The following is a 21481-nucleotide window of genomic DNA, read 5'->3' on the forward strand; positions in this document are numbered from 1 at the left end:
ACAGTCTCGCGTTTGTAAAGTCCAGTGCAGTCTCGCGTTTGTAAAGTCCAGTGCAGTCTCGTGTTTATGAAGTCCAGTGCAGTCTCGTGTTTGTAAAGTCCAGTGCAGTCTCACGTTTATAAAGTCCAGTGCAGTCTCGCTTTTGTAAAGTCCAGTACAGTCACGTTTTTAAAGTCCAGTACAGTCTCGCGTTTATAAAGTCCAGTGCGGTCTCGTGTTTATAAAGTCCAGTGCAGTCTCGTGTTTATAAAGTCCAGTACAGTCTCGCGTTTGTAAAGGCAAGTACAGTCTCGCGTTTATAAAGTCCCGTTTAATCTCGCGGGTGTTTCCTGCGCGCGCTCTCGGTTCACGTTACACCGGCAATCCCAGCATACAGCGCGCTCTTCATTAGCATAAAACAGTCCGGTATCTGCACGAGTCGCGGGGACACATCTACAAACACATCGAGTTATAACGCGATAAAAACACAACGCGATAAACATGAGTGACAACGAGAAACTGGACAACCAGCGGCTGAAGAACTTCAAGAATAAAGGACGCGATCTGGAGGTAAATGCGCTGTGACGTCGATCACATTTAAACGTAATTCCTGAGAAATAAGCTGAGATTCACACAGAATCGAGATCTGATCTTATACAGACAGTGTTTCTGAGGGAAGTATGAGTGTTTATATTATAAGAGAGTGATTATATGACTCTGAGAGGTGACGTGAAACTGTTAGCAGTGCGGCTATCTGACCGGGCCCTCACCTCCCTGTTATCCTCGAGCTAACACTGATCACAGATCATCACGAGTATGTATTTTATTCATCATAATGATGTGTAGAGCTGTAAGACGCTCTTGTGAGCTGTGATGAAGGGTTCAGGGTTCGAGTTGTGCTGTGATCAGGCCTCGGTGCTCGCATTACACCTAACATGACTGCTAGCATGACCGTTAGCATGACTGTTAGCACAACATCCTCTCAACGCCTCTTTCTACATCACATGTGTGCGCTTATAGATCATATGGACACTATTGTGACTTTCTGCTTCACATGTGTGGTCCTATAGATCATATGGACACTGTATTGACTTTCTACATGTGTGTGTGCTTATAGATCATACTGACATTATATTGACTTTCCACATCATATGTGTGCTCCTATAGATTGTGTGGACACTATATTGACTTTCTACACGTGTGTGCTTCTAGATAATATGGACACTAAAACACTCTCTCTCACGCACAGTCTCATAAACACTTACAGACACAAATGCACACGCTCACCCCCACACAAGTCTCGCGCACTTTCTCGTACACCCACGCACTTGCACACCCTCTCTAACACCTACACAATCACACACTCTCCCACACACATACACACACTCGCATACAGAAACCCTCTCTCACGCGCGCACACTTAGTTTCTTTCACACAAACAGACACACTCGCACAGAAACATAAACAAACACTCTCACACACAAACACTCACAGACCAACTCATACATTCCTATACACACACACAAACATGCATACTTGCACACAAACAGACTCGTGCACAAAAACACACAAACAGTGAGGGGAAAAAAAGTATTTGATCCCCTGCTGATTTTGTACTTTTGCCCACTGACAAAGAAGTCTATAATTTTAATGGTAGGTTTATTTGAACCGTGAGAGACAAAAAAAATCCAGAAAAATTGTCAAAAATGTTATAAATTGCATTTTAATGAGGGAAATAAGTATTCGACCCCCTCTCAATCAGAGATTTCTGGCTCCCAGGTGTCTTATACAGGTAATCAGCTGAGATTAGGAGCACACTCTTAAAGGGAGTGTTCCTAATCTCTGTTACCTGTATAAAAGACACCTGTTCACAGAAGCAATCAATCAGATTCCAAACTCCACCATGGCCAAGACCAAAGAGCTGTCCAAGGATGTCAGAGACAAGATTGTGGATCTACACAAGGCTGGAATGGGCAACAAGACCATCGCCAAGCAGCTTGGTGAGCAGGTGACAACAGTTGGTGTGATTATTCGCAAATGGAAGAAACTCAAAAGAACTGTCAATCTCCCTCGGTCTGGGGCTCCATGCAAGATCTCACAACGTGGAGTTGCAATGATCATGAGAACGGTGAGGAATCAGCCCAGAACTACACGGGAGGATCTTGTCAATGATCTCAAGGCAGCCGTGACCATAGTCACCTAGAAAACAATTGGTAACACACTAGTGTTGTCAAAAGTACCGGTACTTCGGTACAAAGTCGATACTAAACTAAAAACAGATGTAACGGTACCAGTGTTTCTGCAGAACCGGTTGTACCGAGCACCAAATCTACCCAGTACCAGCACACAGTATGACTGACACACGACAGCTTTAAAATGTGGGCTCTGTTTGTTACTTCTTGTACACTGACACGGACAATTAAATTAAAATCGTGGAATGCTCTAGTATGATATTTTAAACCGCTAAAGGCTGCAATATTACTGTGGAAGAGATGTGTACCTTAAATCCAACCTCTCATCCATTAGAAACTCCACAAACATTGAGAATCATTCACATTGTATGAGATGACAAAGCAGAGTACTCCATTGTGAATCATGTAAAATATATATTTATATAATTTAAAATGTATATCTCATTTGAAACAACAGTTAACCAAAGTGCCTCACAGTAATATAATTTAAAACATAAAATTTCAAAATGACTACATACACAAACACCAGTAATCTAAAATACAAACACTCAAACTGTGTCCTACATTTCATTCATCAGACTTAAATGCCAGTTTAAAGAGATGAGATTTCAGACGTGACTTAAAAGTCTTCAATGATCACACTGTGCAGTGTCTCAAACCGTTTATCCAGAAAAGTGAAGCATCTGGCAAAAAACACGTCATACTAAAGCACGATTCAAAATAAAATCTAGATGCCTGAAATTGAATAAAAATACATTACAACTCTATAGTAAAATGTTCTATTCTATATAATAATAATAATAATAATAATTAATCGAAGTATCACAAGCAAGACACCTGTTGAATAAAAGTTTGGCAAAAAAAAAGCAATGACATGTTTAAGTTTTATGTTCACTTGTTAAAAGTTAAGAATTTATTGATTCGACACCATTTTGATGATTAAATTCAACTTTTTAAAAAAATTCTGGAAAATAATAATAAACTAATAATTAAAAATAACTAAACTGGTGTTTTCAATAGCACATTATCATATTAGCATATTTTTGCTGTAGTATCGAGAACCATGAAATTTAACTGGTATCGGTACCGACTACTGAAATTTTGGTACCGTGACAACACTATAACACTACGCCGTGAAGGACTGAAATCCTGCAGTGCCCGCAAGCTCCCCCTGCTCAAGAAAGCACATGTACAGGCCCGTCTGAAGTTTGCCAATGGACATCTGAATGATTCGGAAGAGAACTGGGTGAAAGTGTTATGGTCAGATGAGACCAAAATCGAGCTCTTTGGCATCAACTAAACTCGCCATGTTTGGAGGAGGAATGCTGCCTATAACCCCAAGAACGCCATCCCCACCGTCAAACATGGAGGTGGAAACATTATACTTTGGGAGTGTTTTTCTGCTAAGGGGACAGAACAACTTCACCGCATCAAAGGGATGATGGATGGGGCCATGTACCGTCAAATCTTGGGTGAGAACCTCCTTCCCTCAGCCAGGGCGTTGAAAATGGGTTGTGGATGGGTATTCCAGCATGACAATGACCCAAAACACATGGCCAAGGCAACAAAGGAGTGGCTCAAGAAGAAGCACATTAAGGTCCTGGAGTGGCCTAGCCAGTCTCCAGACCTTAATCCCATAGAAAATCTGTGGAGGGAGCTGAAGGTTCGAGTTGCCAAATGTCAGCCTCAACCTTAATGACTTGGAGAAGATCTGCAAAGAGGAGTGGGACAAAATTCCTCCTGAGATGTGTGCAAACCTGGTGGCCAATTACAAGAGATGCCTGACCTCTGTGATTGCCAACAAGGGTTTTGCCACCAAGTACTAAGTCCTGTTTTGCAGAGGGGTCGAATACTTATTTCTCTCAGTAAAATGCAATTCAGTTTATTTAATTTTTGACTTTTGTTGTTTTTGTTTTGTCGCTCACTGTTCAAATTAACCTACCGTTGGGCAAACATACACTATCAGCAGGGGATCAAATACTTTTTCCCCTCACTGCGTACTCGCACACAAACACTTACACACCATCACGTGCACACACACTCACTTACACCCTGTCTCACACACACAAATGCACAGACTCTCATGCACACAAGATAATGTAGATATTAGCTGTGTATTTTCTTCCTTTTTAAAAAAGGTTTAGTGTCTGAGCCTTTTTGATTAAGATGCTGTGGAGATTGTCATTTCACGGCCAAGATTTCCGAGTAATGGATCATTAATAAATGTTTAATTGGGCATATACAGTTCTCACATTAGATTAGGTCATGCAAAATGCTTAGTTGGCAATTAGTCGATGCTTTATTATGACCTACACTGATCAGTCATAACATTAAAATACCAGCTTAATATTGTGTTTTGGCAACTCGAGGGGGACCTACATCTCTGACCCGTCGGTGTATGGACTCCACAAGACCTCTGAAGGTTTCCTGTGGTATATGGCTCAAGACGTTAGCAGCAGATCCTTTAAGGCCTGTAAGTTGTGAGGTGGGGCCTCCATGGATCGGACTTGTTGGTCCAGCATATCCCATAGATTCTCAATCGGATTAAGATCTGGGGAATTTGGAGGCCATGTCAACATTTTTAACTCTTTCATATTCCTCAAACCATTCCTGAACAATTTTTGCATTGTGGCAGGACTCATTATCCTGCTGAAAGAAGCCACTGCCATCAGGGAATTCCGTTGCCATGAAGGGGTGTACAGTGGTGGCCAAAAATATTGGCACCCTTGGTAAATATGAGCAAAGAAGACTGTGGGGAAAAAAATATTTTCATTAAAAAAAAAACTAGCCTTTAATTCAAGTACAACAATTGAAACTGGAGATATCTTATTATTAAATTTTTTTTTTTTTTTCTCAAACGTATTGGCCATAATTATTGGCACCCTTTTAATAAATCTTCTCCTATAATGCCTGATAAGTTTGGAGAACACATAAAAAGGGATCCGAGATCATTCCTCCATACAGAACCTCTACAGATTGTTGGTGGTGGATCTCCTCTTCAGTTCACCACACAGGTTTTCTAATGGGTTCAGGGGACTGGGATGGCCATAGCAGAACCTTGATTTTGCTGTCAGTGAATCATATTTGTGTTAATTTTTATGTTTGTTTTGGATCATTGTCCTGCTGGAAGATCCAACAAGGGGGGCCATTGTACGCTTTCTGGCAGAGGCAGTCAGGTATAGATTTTTTTTAATCTATTGGTATATGATGGTCCGTGATGCCATGTATCAGAACAAGATGTCCAGGACCTCTGGGAGAAAAACAGCCACACAACATTAAAGATCCACCACCACATTTAACCATGGGCATTGGATACTTCATCTCTGCGTGTGCCAAAGCCATCTCTGGTGTTTGCTGCCAAAAAGCTTTTTTTATATATATATATATATATATATATATTTTTTTAGTTCCAGTAGAGTCTGGCAAACTGAAGATTCTCGAGTTTGTTGTTTGATGAGAGCGGAGGCTTTTTTTTTTTTTTCTTGAAACCCTCCAAAACAACTTGTGGTGATGTCTGATATGATCATTTTACCTTTATGACCCAACTAATTTCTGCAATTCTCCAGCTGTGATCCTTGGTGATTCTTTGGCCACTTGAACTATCCTCCTCACTGTGCGTGGAGACAATATAGTCACGCGTCCTTTTCCAGGCCGATTCTTAAGATCTCCAGTTGATTAGAACTTCTTAATTATTGCCCTGATGGTGAAAATGGGCATTTTCAATGCTTTTAGCTATTTTCTTATATCCACTTGCCATTTTGTAAAGCTCAACAACCTTTTGCTCCACATCAGAACTTTTATTCTTGAATCTTACCCACTGTGATTGATGATTAAGGTAATTTGGCCTGTGTGTTACCTCATATTTATACCCCTGTGAAACAAGTCATGGCTGAAAAATGTCATATTCCTAGTCACCCAGGTGCACTAAAAAATTTAAAATATTGTACTCCTAGGAATTTGTAAGGGTGCAAATAATTGTGGCCAACGTGTTTTTGGAGAAAAATATTTGAGATTTCCCCTCTTAATTGTTTCTTCAATTAAAGGTTAGGTTTTTATAAAGAAAGATCAAAAGAATAAACAATGCAGATTTTATTTTCACAGCCACCTTTGCTCCTATTTAACAAGGGTGCCAATATTTTTGGCCACAAAATAAACTCCAGCTAATAGGCGGCACCATCACACACACACACACACACACTTTTTTTGCAGGTTTCTCAAACTGTCAAACGGATGTTCAGTGAGTCGGTCCACTCAGCGGCAATGTTGGTACAACAACACTAATCACTCCATTGAAGGACATTTGCATTCTGTGGGCATGTAAATATTTTATGGCCATCCTTGGCATCTATTCTCAATTTGGCCGGGAATATCAGTGCAAAAGTGACCTTCCGCTGACGTGAAAGTTTCTTGCATTCCTTGAATCGATCCCATTTCTCTTGAGACCGCAAAATCTGGGAACAAGAAAATGCTGTTGTTCTTCGAAGAAAGCCTTCCTTTACTCCTCACCTCGCACAAAACAAGGTTTTTATTGGATGATCTCACAGATTTGGCTAGAATTAATCGGGGCCTGTCTCCTTCAGCGGACCACTGAGCAGAAATTCTGTGAGCTGTTTATTTCAAGCTAATGGCCTGCTATGTCGAGCAGATTCCAAAATAGCCCATCCAGGAATTCCACCATATTCTGTACCTCTACTCCCACGATACGGTCATTATTTCGCCAGCTATGTTTTCCATGTCCTCCAACTTCTAGACACACTCTAGTTTGGTCACTAGCAGATTACCAGATAATTCCCTTTCTGATGACTCCAGATAATCGATTTGTTTCTCGACATCCCCCACTCTTATGACCACATCAGTAAATATTGCCTTCATGGCAGTAATCGATCGACATATCACAGCAAGATCCTCCCAAGTCCACAATGACCTTTGTCAGCTCTGCCAACATATTCAGCAGATCTAGTCGCAGTTCCCAAAACTCTGACCAAATTGACTCCCTGGTCTGCTGCCTTGTCAGGGCTATCAGCCTCGGCACGTAAGTGTCTATTAATGTCTCCAGAGCCCGAGGATTTTTAATTCTTTGAAATGTTGTCCTCCTAGAACAGTTATGGAACAGTGTATAATATCTGGGCTGATTTATTATTATACTTCCAAAACCCACATGTGTCACTACAGGAAACATTCAACAACATTAATAAATTCTCTTTCACACTATTCAATAAATTGGAACAAGTCAACTTTACTAGCACTCTTTAGATGCTTGGGATTCTGCAGCCCACGACGACTCCCCTATTCTCTCTGGTAACATAAAATATTTAGGCATTAACATTTCTCATCAGATGTCAGATCTCTTCCACCTCAACTACACGACTTTAAACGATGGTCAAAACTACCACTCGCTCTCATTGGACAAGTCCCCTCAGTTAAAATGAAAATATTACCTCGGGTGAATTAACTTTTTCTCAATGATTCCCATCACTCCTACTGACAAATGGTTCAAAAAGTTGGATTCACTAACCACTCAATATTACTAGAAAAATTAAAAACCTAGAATTTCACTCTCTACATTACAAAATAGGAAATCACACAGGCTTGGAAGCACCAAATTTTCTGTACTACTACTTGGCAAATCAATTACAATATTTATTAAAATGGACCCGAAAGCACAACTTCAATAATCCATGGCAAGAACTAGAACAAAATCAATATACACACACGTCACTTGCAGTGCAGTTAGAGCCTGGTGGAAAGTTAATAAAATCACTAAGTCATCACTAGCACCATGTAAATGCACCCCAATCTGGCACAATCCGGATTTCAAACTGCATAACGCCCTGTCTATTTTCCAGCATGGCAGCACTGCGGTATCACCCACCTCCACCACCTATTCGAAAACAACCAACTCATATCATTGAATGCACTAATCCAGAGGTATGGGGTTGGGAAAGACCAGTTCCTCCACTACTAACAACTAAAATTCTTAATTAAATCCAAAATTAACATTACTAAGAACACAATACAACCGGCAAAATTACATGATGAGATGTCAAAATTCTCCAAACTTTACAAACTCGTATTAACATAGATACTTCCGTAACACTCCCAACTACAAAATGGGATAATGATGTAGCCCTTTCTCCCAACTCTGAGATCTGGACACACATCTGCAATAATACTTTCTCAATGACCACCAACACAAACTTGCAACTCATACAATATAACACATCACCCAAGACAAAATGTTTAAAATGGCCGATACAGGTATTTGTTCACAATGCACTTTAGGTAACACCGATAATTACCTCCATGCCACTAGGACCTGCCAACCAGTTCACTTCTTCTGGACAGCAGTATCTAACATACTCAGATCTTGGGGTGCAGAACTCTATTTTCCCCATCGCTATGTCTTCTGGGTGATACTACACAAAATTACTCTACCAAATAAATATAAAACCCAGCTGCTCATTTCTCTGTCGCTAAGAAAGTAATCTTTCAAAACTGGAAATCCAAGAATTCTTGTCACATCACTCACTGGATTAATCTACTCCCAGAATATATCTCAATAGAAAAATAACCGATTACAAAACAAGCAATATATCAGCCTTTAATGAAACGTGGGATATATTTTTAATCTCTTTCAAATCCACCCCAAGACCGAGGCCACGTACATGGCCACAAACCCCAGCTATAACATCCAATTCCCAAATAATATAATGCATCCTACCCTATAAGCACATTCACAGACAATTTCCCGTTCTCTATTACTCTTTATATATCTCTTAGCTTATTATTTGTATTAGCAATGTTTCATTTCATTCCCCTTTTTCATTTTAAATTGTTAACATCCACACCCAAATCTTATGCATACACGTTTACTATTTTGTTTCTTATTTTTCCTAACGATTGTCTGTTCTAACATATACCTGTCTTTCCACTACATGTACCTCCAATCTGTTTGATTTAAAAATGTCCTCTGAAGAGGAGTGTGGTGGGGGAGGTGGAAGGCGGACCCAAAAATGATTTCCCAGTTTAAAAGCTTTTGTACCACACAAAGCACTTGTAAATAGTTAATATACATTATGTATATGACATTTTTTGGCTGGATGATTGACATTGTAATTGCTGATTCTTTTTTTCCCTTGATAATTTAACTGAAATCAATTTTGATCTATAGAATTTACATAACTTCATCTTCATGCCATATTTTTTTATATCGGCTACACATGCAAATCAAGCTGACGACTGTGTTCTGGAATTATTTTATTTCACGTTTACATTAAATCAAGACTAGTTGCTGAAACGGACCGCTTCACATTGGTTATCTTGGAAGTAGTTCTGGATGATATGGCCAAAATTTATATCAAAATAAATTTCTTAATTTCGTTCTATACCATATAATTCCGTTATCGATATGAGCAATATAAAAGCCTCAGGAAAAACTACCAAGAACGCCCACAACGGATGTCTGTACCTACAAACTTCTGAAAAATGAAGTCAATGAAACCTCCTATAAAACTATCATATTTAAGAATGAAATAACTGTACAAATAAATGAATGGTCATCTTTTATATAAACAAGAAATGTCAAATAAACATAAAACTGTCACCTTTGTTAATATTAATATTTTTAACTTGAAACTACAACATAGGCTGATTTATCTTTTATAGATTGAATCAAAGGTTCTTCAGCGACGATAAAGAATATTAAAGTGCTCAGATTTGCTGCAGAAAACAGAAAAAAATGCTTGTGGCCAACTAAAACTTGCTGGGGCATTAAAAACCACGCTGTGTTTTAGTGCTGCACGATTAATCATATCGATTAAACACTATTAATCATATCGCGATGTCAGCCTGTGCGATTATATGATGGCAAAATGCTGTGATTTTATTAAATAAACGAGTGCATGTGTGGATGTGACAGCCCATTCTCTCTAAGCTGTTTGCCCATTTTCTGCACCGCTAAGTAAAACGTGACCAGTCAGTCTCGGTTTAGGGAGTGGCACATGTGGTCATATGAGTTTCTGGTGTGCAGCGTGGAAATCAGGTGAAGATGGACGCCGAGCAGACCGACGGTGAACTGGTGGCAAAAAAAAAATATCACAGATCACAGCTTGGCAATAATTAAAGTTCATATAATACGGGAGCGTGACATGTAAATAAACACAAACTCCAAAACTGTCATTCTCGGTGCGGTCAGAGCCGCTTCAACCCAATCTGAGCGGGAGTCGAGACCGGTTAGAGATTTCAAGTTCCGCCGACTGATGCGAACTAAGGCGAGACGCTCGTCTCTCACCCCTGCGTGTGTGTGTGTGTGTGTGTGTGTGTGTGTGTGTGTGTGTGTGTGTGTGTGTGTGTGTGTGTGTGTGTGTGTGTGTGTGTGTGTGTAGCACACTTATGTCCAGTATCCTTTTCAAAAGAACTCATAGAAAGTACATGTTACATCCTGATTAAATGTCCCTGTTTGATTGGACAATCTTATTTTCATGAAAATTTGTATGTTCTTATTTATTGTTATTTTCTCAATATTACACCTAAATTAAATAGAACAAGTTTGCAGTAATGCAAAGATATTTAATTTTGTAAAAGTATTATTTTAATTTGGAAAGAATGTGCATAATAGTTGTAGCTAGTTTGTATGAGTTGAAAAATACACCTTTTAGCATTATCAGTAATCTATGTGTGCATTTTCCTTGATAACCAAGCAAGTTGACACATATGATTTGTTTATTATATCGCAATATTAACCTCAATCACAATATGACATTTTCCCCTAATCATGCAGCCCTACTGTGTATTGTAAAAAATATAATGAGATATAATATATATATATATATATATATATATATATATATATATATATATATATATATATATATATATATATATATATATATATATATATATATATATATATACTTAAAATATCTGTGTAAAACAATACAAATGGGCCAAAAAATTTAAGTTCAGAAACATTGAGGGGGATTGCACCACAGTGGTTTGGTCCACTGCTGCTTCCCCCGTACGTCACAAGAGTTTGAAGTGCTTTGTTAATTGTGGAACTCCAGCATGTTTGCTGGCATTGGCAAATCTATTTTATTCACTTTAAGCATTGGATGAAGTGATTATTTTCTCTTGCATACAGATGATGCTGAGTTATTAGTCATGACAAAAAATAACCGATGTATTTTTCCGTGAGCCGCGTTAGCGATTTATAACGTTTGTGAACTGATATTAGCCTAATATTGTAGATCTACCGTTGTTTTGGGTTTGCTCAAATGATGTTACGTGGCAGATCAGTGGGATGGCTGCCGTTGAATAGGAGACCACCTCTGTCCATGACGAAAATATTATGGAGGATGCAAGATCATTTTATAATTATAATATGATCGTGTGGTGAAAAGTCTTGTGTACAGACATCCTATAGATGTACAATTTTGGCTCTATTATTTGTGTCCCTTTCAAAAACTGCCATGTCATGCACTTAGCCAATTGTGTTCTGCTATTTCTGCTCTGCTTGAATGCAATGAACTGACTGCTGCACCCTGAACATTAATCAGTGACAAATGCTGTAATGAAGCATCGGAAATGTTTAAAAATCTTATCACCATTATTGAAAAAAATTACCACAATACCTATTGATATTGAATTATTGTCCAGCCCTACTTGGAAGCATAATAACCAAAGCTGCTATTCTAATTTTGAATGTATTATACACTGAAATGAGCAACACAATACTGATGCTGTCACCGACTTACAATCACTGGTTTTTGTTAACGTGGGGTGAGTTAGTTGTGTGTAATTGTGATTTATTATTGACTGTAATAATTTTCTTCTTTTATAGACTATGAGAAGACAGAGAACTGAAGTGGTAGTTGAACTCAGAAAGGTAAAAACTGTTGAATAAAATGTGTGTATCATACTCATGACCAGTGATTTAAAGCAACACTGAATGTGTGTACTAGTGGTCCAATATAATGCTCTTGTTGTCATGAAATTGAATAAGATGTACACACAATTGTTGAATTTGAATGAACGCCTGTTGAACACATTTATTCAAGTTCACAAAAAGACTACAATAAAATGTGCATCATTGACAAGGCTGTCTGCAGAGCTGACATCAGGCAGAAAATCACTTGTTAATTGGGCACAATGATTGAATCTCAGTGGTCAAATGTTGGCTGATTAATTGCCCTGTGCTGATGTACATGTGGTTTATATGAATGACATTATATAGAATGAAAGTGTCGTTTGACTGTTTCCTGTAGAATAAACGAGACGAGCACCTGCTGAAGAGGAGAAACGTGCCGCACGAGGACATCTGTGATGATTCTGATGCTGATGGAGATTTCAGAACGGTCCGAACAATTAAAGTCTCCCTCAGAAATATTCCTTTAAGGCATCATATCATGAGCAATGAAATGTTCCCTGATCTGTTGGGCTTATTGTGCTATGAAAACATTCTGTAACTTTCTAAGCTAAGATCTTCTCCCATTCAGAATGATTTATCATAACCAAACCGTACAAACCCAAAACATGAACACAGGACTAGTGTTGTCACGATACTAGAATTTCTAACTTCGATACGATACCTTGAAAAATATCGATATTCGATACCATTTTCGATACCACAGAGAAAAAAACTGCCACAATATTAAGAGGGTAGAACTGTCTAGAACATGACAATGAGGTATATTTTACATGAACAAAATGTCCTGAGGTATTGCACTTGTTCAAAAGCCTCTCAGATTGCCATACATTCAAAAACCAATAAAGTGCAATCTTTTGTATTTCCAAGTCAAATCAAATCCAATCTCAATGTCAACAAAAGATACTTAAACGTCAAGGAGGGGAGGGGGTTGGGGTTGACTAGCTTTCATAAGGTCTCTCGCTCTCTCCTCTCTGCCGTGCACGCTTATGTATGTTGTGTGCTGCGCTATCTATGTTATGCGTGCAGTATGTTCTGTCTCGCATGTGCGCTATAGATTCCGGAGATTTGAACTAAATTGCGGGCATCAGGGAGAAGCTATCAATATACGGGAGACTCCGGAACTTCCGGGAGACTTGGGATGTCTGGCTTCATATCAAAAATATTTCCAGATAGCACTTCTGCTGTGTTCTTTATCAAACAAAACTGGTCGCTGAGCGCGCATGCACTCGCCATCTTTACATTCACTTCACTTTTGCTATTTAACCAGAGCGAATGAGAGGAGTGCGAGTGTGTGTGGTGTTTGTCAACGCGCCTTTGGAGAGAAGTGAAAGTGACAGCTCGGCTAGTATCGATACTTGGGGAAATTAGTATTGGTACCGTTCAGATATTTCAGTATCGATATTTATTGAAATATCGATATTTTTGACAACACTACACAGGACACATCAGTAATGCCTATTGTGTGATCAGAAACTCAGTCATAGTGAGGTTAAGAGGGACTGATGATCCGTATCACAAGCAAGAGTGCTGTTGGTCCTTATATCAGTATGGCTTTGTTTCGCCTGCAGGTAACGACAGTGCTGATAAACGGAACAACGGCACATTTTGTAGTGCAATATTGCTTTTATATTACAAACTTAAATCATATCTTACATTTCAGGCAAAAATATGGGCAGTTTGTGCTAGGAAAGGCATTGAGTAATTTTGTAGTAGAGTACTCTAACCCACAAAAAGCGAGTAGATAAAAATAACGCTTGTGACACGTAAGTGAAATTTATTGTTTGTTTCATTCTCAAATGTTACCCATGTTTTCCACCAATAAAAGCAGATTCGCTTCTGTTAGGTATGGAATATGTCGTGAACCAAAAATATTATGAACCATATCGAGGCAAAACCCGATATTTGGAACATTGTATTCTGTCTGCGTGATCATAAATGAAATGACCCCTTAATCATCATCATCATCATCATCTCTCTCTCGCTTGATTTTACCCATAATGTGCGTTTTCTCTAAGCAGTTTACAAGGTTCACACAAGGTTCTTGAAGAGCTTGAATTTAGCTTTTAGAAATGTGAGTTTGGGAATACCTGGAAAATCGCCTTTGTTGAAAAGTGCTTGAGATTAAAATTGACCATTCCTTCCGTGTAATGTGTGTTCGAAGATTAGGCGACTCCACTTGCATTGAATAATGTGTCTTTAATAGCCTCTGTACTTTTCAGTCAGATGAAAAATTTAAAAATAAATATAAATTTTAGTAACCAAGAACAGTGACGTGCTAAAAACCAAGACTTCTCTCTCTCATTAATAAATGAACCACATATATATATATATATATTTGAAAACTCATTTGTTTGATCTTTTCTTAATGTGAAAGGTGAGAAACACATTTAAACTATTTAAGTTTATGTTGTGTATTACAAAACTTTATTTTGATGAGAAATTATGTGCATTAAAAACAAAACCATAATTTCTTGCCATACTTGTAATTTAAGTTTTAGTATATTGAATCAAGATTATATCGAATTGTGAACCTCATCATATATGAATATATTGAACCGCACTGTGAGACTGGTATCGTCCCATCCCTGGCATCTGTTGGTTTGCGTGCCTCTACCAAGAACTCAATCAGAATCAAAATAGTCATTTTCAGTATTGCCTTGTAATATAACTTGGAGGGTAACTTAAAAGAGACTTTGGAATTTGTCTTCAAATCATCAGTATGAAAGGATTAAAAATGTTATAATTGAGTAATGTTTCACATCTTATGCTATTTGTTTTCCAGTCCGTTTATGAATGTATAGCTGTATTGTATAGGGGTGTAAACCGCCTGTTTCATCATGATATGATCCTATATCGATTCCGTTTGCCAGTGATCCGCTGCATATTAAAAACCTAGTTTTTGAATTGTGGTAATTGGTTGATTTACCCAATAATTCTCATCATTTACGCCCTGACATCAGCTTATATAATTGTAATTATTTTTATTTCTAAAAGATCTGTGGAATATTGATTTTGAGCATTTAGAGTTTGCAGTATTTCTGATCTTTTCTTTTTTCACAAACAGCAAAACACTTCTCTGGAAGCAATCGTGCAGGTAAGTGAAATACACATCACAATGAGTAAAAAGGTTCTTCGGCAAGAAAGAAGTTTTAATGATTGTCAGATGATGCATGTATTGACAACTTTTGATCTTTTGAAATGCATGTTGGTTTTTTTTGTTGTGACCGTTTTGAATGTGTGTTTGTAGAATGCGACCAGTGATAATCAGGGCATTCAGCTGAGCGCTGTGCAGGCCGCACGGTGAGTAACACACACAGTCTCTCTGATATGATGCTTGCGTGTTTGCTGTAACACGTGATCAAATGCTCGCTTTGACATGGATTGTGTCGTGACACTTTTATTGCAGTGAGCAATTAGACCATATGAAGTACCTCAGATTCTTGTTAAAAAAAAGATGACAGATGTTTGGTGCACGTGTGTGTGTGTGTGAGATCGCTGATGCAATGGTAAACTGTCAGCAGGAGATGAAGCCACCAGAAGTGTTAGGCCATCTAGGTATGCCCAAAATGTCCGAGAGCATCGATGTCTGACAGGTGAAAACACCCCTGTTTCACCGTCTCTGATCTCCGGATACAACAGTTGCATTTCGCCCTCTAGTGACAATCATGTTTAATGTTTCATTTGCTTGTTATGGATAATATTAGTTAGGAGGGAAAAGATATTCACGGATCACGATGTCTGAGCACCATCTGCCCCGGTGTTCAGTCTATCAGTGCAGCACCACAATCACGTAAGGAAGTGGCAAAACTGTCGTCAAGTTTTAATGCAAGCAGAAATATCTGCTTGTTTAGGGTGACTATATCCTTTCCCCTGAAAAGGATTTTTAAAAAAAGTCTGGGATTTCTAAATCGTCTTAAATGCCTGGGATTTGCTTGTTTTCATATTGAAGTGCTCTCTGTAGTCATACATGGATACATGTCATAAATGTGTTCGTTTGTCATTTAAACCTCGTGTATCAGTTTAATTTTAACCAGCTTTGCTTTGTGTGGCTCCCTCAATCTCAGCGACAGCTGCACGTGTGACCGCTCGGGCTTTCAAGAAACTGGAAAAATTCCCCACTGTAATTACATGTGTAGGATGTTCTCATTTTAGGGGTGTACATGTATATTTCAGAGATAAAATCGGTGTTTGAGTGACTAATGTATACTTAATGAAATGATTTCCTATTAAGTCAATAGGGAGATTGGAATGTTTGGGCATTGCAATATGGCGGCACAGTGGCTTCACTGATATGAAGTCATGAGCAATCCAGTTCTGTATTATATATCAGTGGTCCTGCACATGTATTCAGCTTATATTGGGTGAGCGCATTTTTCCACAATGTCTCGAATGTTCATTTATTGTGGTCATTAATTGACAGGAAGCTGCTGTCGAGTGACCGCAACCCTCCGATAGATGACCTGATCAAATCTGGTATTCTGCCCATCCTCGTGCACTGTCTGGACAGAGACGACAAGTAAGACGTGTGTGTGTGTGTGTGTGTGTGTGTGTGTTTGTGGCTGGCTCTGTTTGTTGCTCTGCTCATGTTTGTCTCTCCTGCAGCCCGTCTCTTCAGTTCGAGGCAGCCTGGGCTCTCACCAACATCGCATCAGGCACATCTGAGCAGACGCAGGCCGTGGTGCAGTCAAGTATGTTCTACATGCTCTCATCTATTGTGTGCTGTTATCTGATTAGGGCTGCAACCTTCAATTATTTTGCAGAGTATGTACATTTGAAGTCAGAAGTTTACATACACTTAGGTTGAAGTCATTAACCACATCACTGATTTCTTTTTAGCAAACTATAGTTTTGGAAAATCATTTACGACATCTACTTTGTGCATGACACGAGTAATTATTCCATCAATTGTTTACAGACAGATCGTTTCACTTTTAATTGACTATATCACAATTCCAGTGGGTCAGAAGTTTACATACACTAAGTTAACTGTGCCTTTAAGCAGCTTGGAAAATTCCAGAAAATGATGTCAAGCCTTTAGACAATTAGCCAATTATCTTCTGATAGGAGGTGTACTGAGCTGGAGGTGTACCTGTGGATGAATTTTACCTTCAAACTCCGTGCCTCTTTGCATGACATCATGGGAAAATCAAAAAGTACAAATCAATCCCAGAACAACAGCAAAGGACCTTGTGAAGATGCTGGTGGAAACTGGTAGACGAGTATCTAGATCCACAGTAAAAACAAGTCGTACATAACCTGAAAGGCTGCTCAGTGAGGAAGAAGCCACTGCTCCAAAACCACCATAAAATAACCAGACTACAGTTTGCAATTGCACATGGGGACAAAGATCTTTTTGGGAGAAATTTCTTCTGTTCTGATGAAACAAATTCAACTGGCCATAATGCCCATCATTATGTTTGGAGGAAAAAGGGTGAGGCTTGCAAGCTGAAGAACAGCATCCCAACCATGAAGCATGGGGGTGCAGCATCATGTTGTGGGGGTGCAGGAGGGACTGGTGCACTTCACAAAATGGATGTCATCATGAGGAAGGAAAATGATGTGGATATATTGAAGCAACATCTCAAGACATCAGACAGGAAGTTAAAGCTCAGTCACAAATGGGTTTTCCGAATGGACTATGACCCCAAGCATACCTCCAAAGTTGTGGCAAAATGCATTTAGGACAACAAAGTCAAGGTTTTGGAGTGGTCATCACAAAGTCCTGACCTCAATCCGATAGAACATTTGTGGGCAGAAGTGAAAAAGTGTGTGAGCAAGGAGGACTTCAAACCTGACTCAGTTACACCAGTACTGTCTGGAGGAATGGGACAAAATTCCAGCAACTTATTGTGAGACGCTTGTGGAAGGATCCCCAAAACATTTGACCCAAGTTAAACAATTTAAAGGCAATGATACCAAATACTGACAAAGTGAATGTTAGTACCCTTCTGACCCACTGGAAATGTGATGAAAGAAATAAAATCTGAAATAAATAATTCTCAACTATTATTCTGACATTTCACATTCTTAAAATAGTGATCCTAACTGACCTAAGACAGGGAATGTTTTCTATGATTAAATGTCAGGAATTGTGAAAAACTGAGTTTAAATGTATTTGGCTAACGTGTATGTAAACTTCTGACTGTGTGTGTGTTCACACTTCTGCCAGTGCAGTAAAGACTAAATATACTTAATCTTAATATCTTATGTTGCTTTTCATGTAAATGTATCTTGTTTTAAGGATTTTAGATGTTTTAAAATATAAACATTTTAAATATTATATTCAACATCCTACAAGAAAAAAATTCTTCTGCAGTATAGCTGCTAATGTAAATGTATGGAGTTTTAGATATTTATATTTGAAAACAAACCAAAATTAATGTTGCATTAAATGAGATCAAACGACTATTCAACAACAAATTGTCGACGCCCATGAAAAGGTTTTTAACTGTCAATTTAACTGAAGGGATTTTAATAAGTCCATCTAAAGATGGATCAATCTTTTTCTTTTTTTTTTCTATTTTAACCTGATTTTTGTTCTAGCTGTAGAAGCTGGCATGCCGTTACAAAACAAACAACAAAAGTATTAAGAACTCACATCAGCTTATTTCATCCCTGTTACATTTACAGTAAAACACTGCCAATTTTGATTGCCAGAAGTTTACCATAAATACAGTGACCATGTTTCAGGCATTGTGGGATGTCATTTTGGTTGCTGTATGTTTTACAGTTAACTACTGTATATTGAGAGGTGCACGGTTACCATTTTTAACATTCGTTTAACTGAGGTTTCATTTGGGAATAAAGGATGTTATTGTAATTTCCACAATTACTAAAAACAGCAGCAAATAATGTGCACAGGGAGACATGAGTCTGTATAGCACAATACATAGAACTTCAAATGATCAAATCTTGCATTAAATTCAAACAAAACAATCAAAATGTGCACTCTACACCGGCATGTTCACATATATGTCAGGCAGTGAACACAAGTAAAGTCATGGGTATGGAGTCGCACTGCTGCGGTGTAGTAGTCTCGGGTGCTTTGATATTTAAATGGTTTAAAATCAAATTACAGTGAACTTGTCTAATTGTATTAAATTTGCACACCAGAGCAAAAGGGAAAAACATACAGTCTTACAGTTTATCAAGCGCTGAACACTTCCTTTAAAAAAAACAACCTGGAATCATATTTAATGGTGTTTATCACAAAGTACTCTATTTCAGAATGCAACAACCATTGAAACAACGCAGCTGTTTTGAGATGCGTTAACTTCACTCATGTCTAAAAATGCACTGATTCTGCATGACAAAGATGTCCATCAAGGACTTGTCAGGATCACTGATCTATAATTTCAAAAACGGATGCTCACAAAAGCATGTTTGAACAGCCCTTAACTCGCTCTATACTTGAAAATCTGACCAAACCCGGCCAGAAATCCTGGCAGTTTGTCGGAACTCGTCGTGCTCTTGTCAGATTGCAGACCTGTATTGCACGTGAATTACCAAATAGTTATTTTGATATTCGAATAGTGGTGCATCGAACGGTAGACAGACTGTCGACTATCCGCGCACATCACAACTGTATATATTGTTAAATGAGACAACATTAATGTACCGACTAACGGGAACTACGATAAATTGTCCATCACAATGGCAAATAAATGTCTAGACGCAGTGTCGCCCACACAACCCCATCAGGGTAAAACGTGACCCTAAAATAATGCAGTTAACATTTACTAAAAACAATTAACCGCAGTGTGCATAAAATATAATTAAATGTGATCGTTCTCACAGGGGTTTTTGGGAGCACCCAATCATTTCTTCACCATTTTAACAATAGTTTCCTGTAAATGCACAAGAATTGTGAAAGGACCTTTTCACGCTTGCAGATTTGGAATGTGGAAGGAAAAACTGCTGGGTAGACTTGTATGGCGTGAATGAGACAATGCCTGTTTACTCCTAACATTAATAGAAAATGCCACATTAACGTTTCAACAACTTTCCAAGAGAAGTTAAAATAGTCAAATGACAAATGTATGGTCACCCCTTCAGCAGCAGTATTAGAAACCTCTTCATCTGTGGTAACTCGTTTTATTCAAATTAATTCCAGTGTGATGTTATAAATTCACACAATCATTCCAAATATAAAAAAGTTTGCTAGATTTGTTAAATAAGACTCAAGCGCATCATCGCAGTCTGTGAAAAGGGTCCATATTCATTTTCACCATCAACTAAGTTAAATCTTTTAAAAGATACTTACTGTGAAATGACATGTATCGTCGGTTAAGCCAATAAACGGTTTAAAATGACAGTTTTTACTGTATACAGTAATGTACCAAAATGAGTTTATAATTCCAACATTAAATGTTTTTAAAAATTTAGGTATTTTTAGCTTTCTGCCTTAGTGAAACTCTTGGCGTGACGCATGTTAATGAACCAACAGTTAAACAAGCTGCTGGAATATCTTCAGTTGTGTGTGCGTGTGTGTGTGTGTGTGTGTAGATGCTGTTCCTCTGTTCCTGCGTCTGCTGCATTCTCCTCATCAGAACGTGTGCGAGCAGGCCGTTTGGGCTTTAGGGAACATCATCGGTGAGTGATCTCTGCAGAACGAGAGCAGGTCTTTTGAGTTTGCACACTTTCACATGGAACACTTCACTCACCATCTGCATACAGTAAAAGACACCGTGAAATGTTGCTTTTGAAAATGTAGGAGTTCAGATGATCTTAAATCTAACAGATGATTCATGGGCTCTTAAAGACTGTATTTTTCAGAGGCATGCATGTTTCATTTCAAAAACTCAAAATTAGTCATGACAGTCAAAAACCATGACACCGTCAGATCATGAATAATAATGAGCTGGAGGTTGATGTGCTGTACAGTGATTATGATGTTGTTGTAGGTGATGGACCTCAGTGCAGAGATTACGTCATCAGTCTGGGTGTGGTCAAACCCCTGCTGTCCTTCATCAGTCCCTCTATACCAATCACTTTCCTCCGCAACGTCACTTGGGTCATGGTCAACCTGTGCCGCCACAAGGACCCGCCACCACCCACGGAGACCATCCAGGAGGTATGGGTCACTGTGAGCACGTGTATGCCTGACCCAATGAGTCATATGCTGGTGTCACATGATCCAAGTGTCAGTTTAAGACTCTGATTCAAACCACATTCAGAGGGAGTCTGAAACATGTGTCCAGTTATTGTTTGAATCTAATTTCAAATTAAGTCCAAGCAGAGTCCAATGAAAGTCCATTTCAGCAGCACTTCAGAATCCATGATTGATCCGTGTGATTGATCTCTTTTGTTTTCTCACACAGATTCTGCCGGCGCTGTGTGTGCTCATTCACCACACTGATGTCAATGTAAGTAAACCCACCCGTGT

The 21481-nt window shown here is 38.6% G+C and overlaps 1 protein-coding gene across 1 annotated transcript in view; it reads left to right on the plus strand.

The window, feature by feature from the left end:
- The first annotated feature begins 343 nt into the window (after window positions 1–343).
- Window positions 344–21481, plus strand: part of LOC127631918 (importin subunit alpha-3-like) — a 32177-nt gene continuing 11039 nt past the window's right edge. The window contains exons 1-10 of the mRNA XM_052110325.1: window positions 344–549; window positions 12010–12054; window positions 12434–12523; window positions 15161–15190; window positions 15344–15396; window positions 16517–16612; window positions 16699–16784; window positions 20602–20688; window positions 21000–21169; window positions 21417–21461. Of these exons, the coding sequence (XP_051966285.1) occupies window positions 481–549; window positions 12010–12054; window positions 12434–12523; window positions 15161–15190; window positions 15344–15396; window positions 16517–16612; window positions 16699–16784; window positions 20602–20688; window positions 21000–21169; window positions 21417–21461 (771 nt within the window). The 5' untranslated portion in view covers window positions 344–480. The remainder of the gene's footprint in view (window positions 550–12009; window positions 12055–12433; window positions 12524–15160; window positions 15191–15343; window positions 15397–16516; window positions 16613–16698; window positions 16785–20601; window positions 20689–20999; window positions 21170–21416; window positions 21462–21481) is intronic.

The sequence above is a fragment of the Xyrauchen texanus genome, chromosome 38 (assembly GCF_025860055.1).
Source record: "Xyrauchen texanus isolate HMW12.3.18 chromosome 38, RBS_HiC_50CHRs, whole genome shotgun sequence".
In the NCBI taxonomy this organism is placed as follows: Eukaryota; Metazoa; Chordata; class Actinopteri; order Cypriniformes; family Catostomidae; genus Xyrauchen; species Xyrauchen texanus.